This window comes from Mangifera indica, chromosome 4, assembly GCF_011075055.1.
Source record: "Mangifera indica cultivar Alphonso chromosome 4, CATAS_Mindica_2.1, whole genome shotgun sequence".
Lineage (NCBI taxonomy): Eukaryota > Viridiplantae > Streptophyta > Magnoliopsida > Sapindales > Anacardiaceae > Mangifera > Mangifera indica.
The window spans coordinates 12,523,961-12,532,674 of record NC_058140.1 but is presented as its reverse complement, the minus strand read 5'-3'; the positions used below and the strand labels follow the sequence as shown (position 1 = coordinate 12,532,674).

The following is an 8,714-nucleotide window of genomic DNA, read 5'->3' as shown; positions in this document are numbered from 1 at the left end:
TTAGGGTTCAGTCTCTATAATGTATATAGTTGATGGAAATGCATGATAGTATAGTAATTGATACATAATTGGCTTTGGCTGCTTCTGCTATGGACTAAAGTTATCATCTGAGGGTAATATGTCTTATTTTTTTCTGAAAAACCTTTTTGTTTGTTTGGAGGCTTTTGGTAAGTTGGACTTCTGTATCATTTATTTAATTTATCTGTGGGAGTTCAATGGTTGTTTATGATGGTCTTTACAGGAATCTTCTAGATGTTTCAACTTTCGGAAAGACCAATATTGATTTGATTTCCCTTTAGATCTTCTGAATATTATCTTAACTTTTTGCATCATATTCCCTTAGGTTGTGCTGTTATTCTTTGTGCCTTTCGTGTAAATTCCGTGTTCAACTGTGTGTGGTTGGCATCCATGATGCTATTTTAAATACTATTGACTTCTTTTCTATATTGGTGTGGACTCCATACACTTGTTAAGGGATCGATTCTTCGTTTTTATTGATAACATATCACATTTTATGTGAGCAAATCTGGAAATTCCAGAATATGTAATTCTCTATTTTCTCTTCCTGTTGCTTTCTATGGGTCAGATTGCCTTGAATCTATTCCAATGTTGTTGTCGTCATCGCAGGATATGTGTAGAAGATAACAGCTCGCAAGGACATTGAAGTAATGGAGGATTTAGATAATGGAAATCCCCTTTGACCTGAATTTTTATTTTTACTTTAACTCGGGAATGTGATCCATTTGAACTGAAGAGTTGTAATTTTTCACCTCCTCTCTTTGAACATTCTTGTTTTACACCTTACTTTTACATTTATACTGTAAAAGACAAACTCCTTAAATACAGAATATGTAAAGAAACGCAAGTAACAGCTTGTAACCTTACCAAAAGCAGGTATTCTTTTCTTAAAGTTCTTTTCTGCAGCCAACTTTGTTCTTGATGTTTCCTATTTGTTAATCCGGAATCTTTCCAGAATGGTTGCTTTTACAACTTGTTATCTGAGGAATAAAAGATAACCTCCATCTTGCTTTATCCAGACGCCAAACTCTGATAAAATGCATGAGGGTCCTCTCTATAATGCTACAATTTAAAAGACCTGCTACATCTTATTGTGCTCTTGACACAGTTTTCCCTTGTGAAAACACACGTAGACATGGCAAACGTGAGCTTTCTGGAATTCCAGTACAGGATTTCAAAGAACAAGTTTCTGCGGAAGCCATCCCGGTTATTCTCCTCTCGAGACAGGCAAAGCTCTGGCTTGTTAGCCACATTCATACCAAACAAAAACGAGATGAAGAAAGTGTTTGACAAATTTGATTCCAACAAAGATGGAAAGATATCCCAAATGGAGTACAAGGCCATTCTGAGAGCTCTTGGGCAGGGAAACATGACTGCAGAAGTTCCAAAAATTTTTCGCGTTGTTGATCAGGATGGAGATGGGTATATTGATTTTAAAGAGTTCATGGAAATACACAAGGGAGGAGGGGTTAGAACAATGGACATACAGAGTGCATTTCGGGCATTTGATATGAATGGCGATGGGAAGATAACTGCAGAAGAAATCATGGAAATTTTAAGCAGGCTTGGAGAGAGTTGCAGTCTGGAGGATTGCAGGAAAATGGTGAGAGTAGTGGACACCGATGGTGATGGTATGGTTAATATGGATGAGTTCATGACCATGATGACTCGCCCCATGAACAATGGCTAGAGAGATAAATGACTGCCATGATTAAGAAGAATACTTTTGCTTCATGTTCCCCTTACAAAATATTGTAGAACAATTGCAAAATAATGATCTAGCATTGTGTAAGCTAGTGCATATTCGTTTTGCAGTCAATCTTCAACTTCCTGTCAAGTAAATAAAGAATGATAATGTAGTTTAAATTTGACTCACATTTTCATCTTCCCATTATGGAAGAGACTTTTGGGCATAACACACTGGGAATTAAATATACATAAAGAATATTGACAAAAAATGGTGGAACTTATAGTAATTTAACCAAGCAAACCATATTGCAATACTTTCGTAAGTCTGCTTAAACTTGCATAAATTTCTCTCATTTACCCGTGCAAAAATAAGCAACACAAAAGCCTCAACCTGTTTCCCCAAGCTAGTGTCCAACCGGCCACAATTGGGTATAGGAGATAAAAACTAAACCTTGATTCACACAATGGTTCATGCAAGGAAAATAAAAGGAAAGCAATTTAAACAAAGAATATTTGTCGAGGGCAATTTGTTTTCATAATTGAGGGCATTTAAACACATCCAAATCGATATATAAGTCTCTGATTCTGAAGTTTTGAACACAGACTGACAGAAATTCAATGCAGGAAAACACAGAACTTCAGACAAGTTGATCCTGCACCTAGTATCTAGCATAGAACAAAGAAATATAGAAATATAATTATACTTGTGGCATATTAGCATTTAAAACTCCAGATTACAATTAATTCTTCAAAACCATCCACCTAAGACAAAATAAAATGTTACCATCACTATGCAAGCACGAGTACATGAGAAGGAAAAACAAACTGAGATTATTTAAAGTACAATTCATGACTTCCAATCCTCCAAAAATAGGGAAAACGTACACAGCATAGATGGTGGCTATAGAAGGCCGAGTGAATCTTACGGAATTTTCATATAACTTAGCAGAGTGCATATTATAAAGTAGTGAATAGTTCAATTCCACCAACTAGCAACCTTTTCTTTCCTCAGTACTCATATAGCTTGGAAAATTTGGCACTTTATGAAGTTAACTTCAAATAATGAGTAAACAGAGTGGATATGTATCCTAGAAGTAGAGACCTTCACCAATAATCTCCACAAGAGCACTTGCCATCTTTGAAATGATGGAAACGTTTATTGTCCCTAACAATCAATTCCCTCCCAACTATCTTGGACATGATCTTGATGGCATTATGACAGTCCCCGCAAACACGAAGATTCTTAATGATCCTAAGAGGCGTCCTAGCTGGAGTACTGATAAGGCCATATGCTATTGCCAATCGTTCGCTGTGGTAGAGCAAAGCCTGCTCTTTAGCCTCCTGATCAATGTCATGAAGTACATATCTTGTATCAGGTACATAACTCGCTTCCTTCATTTGTTTCAATGCCTTCAATTTTTCATCATCCTTATAAAGAGTTGGGTTCCGGAACTCAAGAATTCTGTTCTTCCCATCAAGCATGCTAATTGCAGTACGCTTCTTAGGTGGTGGGGTAGGGATCTTATTAGCAATCGCCTTGGATGGATCAAGATAAACCATTAACTCCTCAGCCCGGTCTTCTAAATCAATATCTCCATGAATTCGAGCATAAAATCTTAAAGCATCCCAAATATCTGCCGTGGGTTCAAAAGGCAGTTTCTCCTCAATGAACCATTGAGCTTCATAAAGATGCCCAGATTTTCCAAGAATGCCAATCAGCCCTATGTAATGCTCAATCCCCGGATTGATCCCAAACTCATTCTTCATAGACTCAAAATGTATAAAACCTTCTTCAATAGCATCTGCACTACCACAAGCAGAGAAAACAGCAAGAAAAGTCTGCTCATTTGGTTTCAACCCCAACTTCCTCATCTGTTCGAATAACTGCAAACCCTCATCTCCCAAACCGTTGTCTGCATACCCATTCATCATCAAATGCCACGAATCCATATTCCTATCTGGCATGTGATCAAACACCCTTCGGGCATCAGTCATACTCGCACACTTTCCATACATTTCAATCACTTTATTATTCAAAACCATATCTCCCCTACACGTCGATTGTAAGAAGTAATCATGAACCTTTTTAGCATTCTCAAATGACTTTGCATTTCCACACAACGCAAACAAAGCATTAAAACAATTAGCATCAGCTTTAACACCTTTATCCATCAACTCAATAGAGTCCTTAACATTCCCTTCCTGACACAACCGTGCCAACTCATCAAAAGAAGGAGCCAGAGCAGGGGCCGGAGCCGGAGCTGGACTGGGACTACTAATATGAGCCTGATTCAAATTACCATCCCACTGGTTAGGGTTTCTTGCTTGTGGGTAACCCTGACATTGTTGATTGTTCCACTGATTAGGGCTTCTGGGTTGCTGATAGTTCTGGTTAAGAATATTCACCTGACTAGAGGTTTGACTGTTCCACTGATTTGGGTTTCCGGGTTGCTGATAGTTCTGATTAGAAATATTCACCTGACTAGAGCTACGACGGTTCCACTGATTTGGGTTTCCGGGTTCCTGATAGTTCTGATTATTAGGGTTTTGATACGGATACTGATAAGTATTATATTGCTGCTGTTGTTGAGGATATCCCTGTCCTTGATTAGGATATCGCTGTCCCTGATTAGGGTATCTACTGTTTGGATAATTGAACTGATCTTTACTAAAATTCCCCTGACTTTGGCCCTGTTGAGTGGCCCACTGACCACTATCACCACTCCTCTGGTTGTGAAAAACCCTAGAATCAGGCAACGGCGAGTGTGAATGTGGTGGTGGGTACTCATTTGGCGCAGCGGATGTACTAAGGGGTTTTGATATATTTTGGGTTAGGGTTTTGTCGGAGCTGGTCTGAAGATTGTTCAGATAAAAGGAATTCAAAGACCGATAGCGTACCTTCAACAAAGAAGAAAGCCTCTGGCTTCGTGCGCTCCGTATCGCCATGACAGACGCCATTTTCTAAGTTTTTCAGTGCAGATTAAAATTAACGAACCAAAACCCTGAAATGGCGATGATAGGATCGATTCGGGTTATATTTTGGGCTGCTGAGGGCGTGATGAGCCCGATTATTGTGGATCAGATCGAATAGTAGGAATAAGGCCGTGTTTGGTTGGCTGTAATTAAGGGAACGAAAGAGAAAAAAATCTTTACGAAAAAATAAAAATAGAAAAAGAAACAAATAAATGAATTATTGAGATTATGATTGTTGAATCGTGTATTATATTACATATCAAAAATTTAATTTTTTGTATTATATATCATATATTATATTGTATGGTAGGATAAGCCTTTTGAAATATAAAATAATAAAATATTAAAAATTATAATTGAAATGTCATTATTTTAGAAAATATTACAAATATCTCTAAAAATTTAAAATTTTTCATGTACACCCTTAACACATAATCATTATCTTTAAAAATGTATATTCATCTGTATTGATAATATATATTGTATCATTCGATATGTCAACTATATCATATAAATTCGATACATCTTATGATACGTATAATTTTTCACCTACATCATATTATATTGTAGAATATATATTATGTATCATAGGATACTTATAACCATGATAAAGATCATTGGATTTTGTAATATTTAAAAAAGAGCAATGTTATGTGCATTACACAATTAAGTATAAGATAATATGTCATCATATAATTGAGTATTATTTTATAACTAATTTAAAATCAATCAATCACATGATGATATATTATCTGTGCACTTAATTATGTACATATAGTTTTACTATTAAAAAATATATGAATAATGACACTTTTAATGAGTATCAGATATCAATAATAATGTGATATCATATAAATGATTAATTATAAATTAAAAATAAAATAACACTTATTTACATAATAATATATCATTATTGGTATTTAAGTTAATATTTATTCTAAGTGCATATAATATTATTTGTTAATAAATATTAAGATGTAACTTATTTTTTGATGTAACATTTGACTATCAAACATTAGTTAAACATATTATTATATCTCATTATAGAAAAATTTAAGAGCATATACCTATAGTTTATGTGGGAATTTGGTATCATTGTATATTTTAGGCCAAAGGGTTTATTCCCACCCAAAGTATGTTGCATTTACAAGTTTTCAACCCTTAATTTTGAAAATCTCATTTACTTACTCAAAGTATTTATTTATCTTCCCAGATGACGTTGTACGACATCGAGGGATTAGAGTTTTATTGAAGCAAATCATTGGAGGAAGGGAAATTAATCAGATATTGAAACTAAACCCTATGGGAGAAGTGTGATTTTTTTCAAATTGACTTAAGGGAGAAAATTGTTAGTTTTTAAAACTTTGGAAGAGGGAAAGAAGATAAATTTTTAATTTAATTTAAATATTATATATAAAATAATAATTTTACTTTTAAAACTAATAAATTTAATAATTCATAAATGGGTAAATGAAAATTTTAAAGTTAAAGGATGGGAACTTAAGAATGTAATATACTTTGGGTGGGAATAATTCCTTTGGCCTATATTATGATACTATAGTTAGATTTTGAATAATATTATTTATTTGATAATCTCATGAAACTGTGGGATGATTGGAATTGTAATAACGAAATTGTAAAGGGTAATATTATGTATATATAGTTTTGGTATATAATTTAGATATATAAATAATATATCATTATATAATTGGATATTATTTTATATTTAATTTAAAATTATTTAATCATATAATAATATATTTATATATATTTAAATTGTATGTAAAAATACATAAACAAACATGATGCAAAGATAGCCCTTCCAAAATCTATGACGTCTACGTTAATAGAATATTAATTTAAATATATATATATTGGAGAAAATCTACAGGTGTAGTCGACGATCAAACTGATCTTCAACCATGTCTTCATAATTTATTCTTAAATCAGCTCAGGGTCACAGATAATATGTTCCATTTTTTTTCTTCTGGGAAAATATTACAAGCAAAGAGTATTCAAAATGCCACAACGTCAAGAAGAAATTCAACATATACAAGACATTACACGAGTGAAATCACACAAGCACACGATCCATCCAGCAGAAGAAGCAGTAGCCTAAATCACATGCATGAGAAATTGATTTCATCTTGTCATGCCTGATGCCACCACTGGAGCAATTATAACTCCTCGTTTTTGTCTGTCCATGTTTGCCTCCCAGCCTCCATTTCCCACCATCCCCAAATAAAAAATTAGTCAAAATTGATTCAAGAAAATTAACAGCTAATTATCAATCAATCCATGCAAGTCAACATGTTCTTATTTAAACTAGGTCTTCTACCTAACCTAACGACTCTTCTTAATTGTAGTCAACTACTGATCCATTTTTTATATCTTTCCAAACCAAATCTAACTTATTTTATAAAGATGGTTTTTGCTTTGTAATGCAAATTCATATGACTTCCTTGTTTTATGTTTGGAATTTGAAGTTTTTTTTAATTTCGTTTCAGCCATAAATTGAACATAATTTTTACCAGTCTACTATGATGTGAAAAGTGTTTCTTCTGTTGAAATTTCACTGCATGATAACAAATAATCTGCAGGTAGGTCACTTCTTTATTTGAAGTTCATCAGAGTGTAAATGGTTCAAAGTAAAGATCTACCAGTTCATGAGCTCTTCAGGATTATCGAAGTTCAGAAAAAACTACAATAAGAACATATCTCAGGACTAAAATGAATCCTAGTTTTCAGGTATTAAGGCCAAAAATTTAGAGAGCTTAATCTTTTATCTGTTCAAAGTTCAGTGGAATACGAAGCTATGAGCTACGAGCCTACAAGTGATTAAAGGGTTTACCTATTCCCATGTCAAAGCCGCGATCTTGGAGTTCTCTATATTCTTGGCAAAGTGCACAAGCCTCACAGAAGAAGTGCACTAAACAATCCACACAGGGAGACTCCGCTAAGTCATATTGAGCCCTCAAAGACGAGCGATAGAAGCATGAATATAAGCAAGCGAATCCAGTCATAGCCAATAGTCCATAAATTGCTCCACTTGCAGCACAAGCTGTAAAACCATTGCATATAAGCACCATAAAATCATTTAAATTGTCTGGAAAGAAAGAAACAAAGAGGAACTGGTTTGTAGGGTGCTTACGGGATGACCCTTTACTCACTATATCGGCTATCTGCCCAAATGTTATACAAGGACAAAAGCAAGTGACAAAACCTGAACAAAAAAAAAAAAAAAAAATTGGGGTTAACCATTAGCCAGTACTATTATTGATCTAAGTGAGTTTTAAAGAGCTTACAAGTGGAAACATCATCACAGCAATGGCAAAGACCGCTAGACCATTTCCCCGGTACACGAACTCGCACGCCGGAGGAGATATATGGAGGTTGAGGAGGAGCATATGGCTGTGTGGCGCTGTGATTTGGAAATCCTGAAACTGGGACTGTCCCTGGATGGACGTCAGTTGTGTATGTGTGAGCATCATTTTGAGAAGAATACATGCTGGAGATACAAGGAATGTGATGAAAAACTTGCAGTAGTGTTCCTTGTTCTGCAGGATCAACTATCACTGGGTAATATATACCGGGGAATCTTTGCGTATTTTGTGGAAAATTGGTACCTCTTGCGTGGTCAACTTGAAGTTCATTCTTCCATATCATTTTCGTTAATTAAGCATTATTTGCCGACTCTGCAATTTCCTAGGAGCATCACGGGATTGGAAATTAGAAATAGGCTGTCAGTGTCATGTATTGTTTGAAGGGAAATTTAAAAAAAATAGCCGAAATGCCCTCCCATTAAGCCAAAATGCCCAAAATCACTATTTTCAAGCCAAAATGCCCAAAATCACTGTTTCAAAAAAAAAAATGCCTATGAATTTTTTTAAATACCAAAATTACCCTTCCCCTCATATTTATATAACTCTCCCACTTACTATGGGGGTTTTCATAGAATTTTAGATAAATATGAGGGGTTTTTGGATATTTTACACTATAAAAGCATTTTGATATTTATTTATTTATTTAAAACT

The 8,714-nt window shown here is 34.6% G+C and overlaps 3 protein-coding genes across 3 annotated transcripts; 1 reads left to right on the top strand and 2 right to left on the bottom strand.

Moving 5' to 3' along the window:
- The first annotated feature begins 1,006 nt into the window (after positions 1-1,006).
- LOC123213881 (calmodulin-like protein 30) lies at positions 1,007-1,893 on the top strand. The gene has a single exon (XM_044633507.1). It carries the CDS (start codon positions 1,154-1,156, stop codon positions 1,706-1,708), a length of 555 nt encoding a protein of 184 aa, XP_044489442.1. The 5' UTR covers positions 1,007-1,153; the 3' UTR covers positions 1,709-1,893.
- Positions 1,894-2,392: 499 nt separating this feature from the next.
- LOC123213880 (pentatricopeptide repeat-containing protein At2g15690, mitochondrial-like) lies at positions 2,393-4,720 on the bottom strand. The gene has a single exon (XM_044633506.1). The coding sequence runs from the start codon at positions 4,663-4,665 to the stop codon at positions 2,812-2,814; it is 1,854 nt and encodes a 617-aa protein (XP_044489441.1). The 5' UTR covers positions 4,666-4,720; the 3' UTR covers positions 2,393-2,811.
- Positions 4,721-6,590: 1,870 nt separating this feature from the next.
- LOC123213522 (protein PLANT CADMIUM RESISTANCE 2-like) lies at positions 6,591-8,254 on the bottom strand. The gene is made up of 4 exons (XM_044632977.1): positions 7,986-8,254; positions 7,832-7,903; positions 7,532-7,741; positions 6,591-6,899 (listed from the first exon to the last, which is right to left on the bottom strand). Exons 1-4 carry the CDS (start codon positions 8,185-8,187, stop codon positions 6,823-6,825), a joined length of 561 nt encoding a protein of 186 aa, XP_044488912.1. The 5' UTR covers positions 8,188-8,254; the 3' UTR covers positions 6,591-6,822.
- Positions 8,255-8,714: the final 460 nt, after the last annotated feature.

Bases quoted from the DNA above. Each gene is read 5' to 3' on its own strand.
- LOC123213880 (XM_044633506.1), bottom strand. From the start codon at position 4,665: ATGGCGTCTGTCATGGCGATACGGAGCGCACGAAGCCAGAGGCTTTCT.
- LOC123213522 (XM_044632977.1), bottom strand. From the start codon at position 8,187: ATGTATTCTTCTCAAAATGATGCTCACACATACACAACTGACGTCCAT. The intron at 7,904-7,985 runs GTAAGCTCTTTA...TTTTTTGTTCAG, and splicing joins CTGTGATGATGTTTCCACTT to GTTTTGTCACTTGCTTTTGT. The intron at 6,900-7,531 runs GTAAACCCTTTA...TGGGAAATGGAG, and splicing joins CGGCTTTGACATGGGAATAG to GCTGGGAGGCAAACATGGAC.
- LOC123213881 (XM_044633507.1), top strand. From the start codon at position 1,154: ATGGCAAACGTGAGCTTTCTGGAATTCCAGTACAGGATTTCAAAGAAC.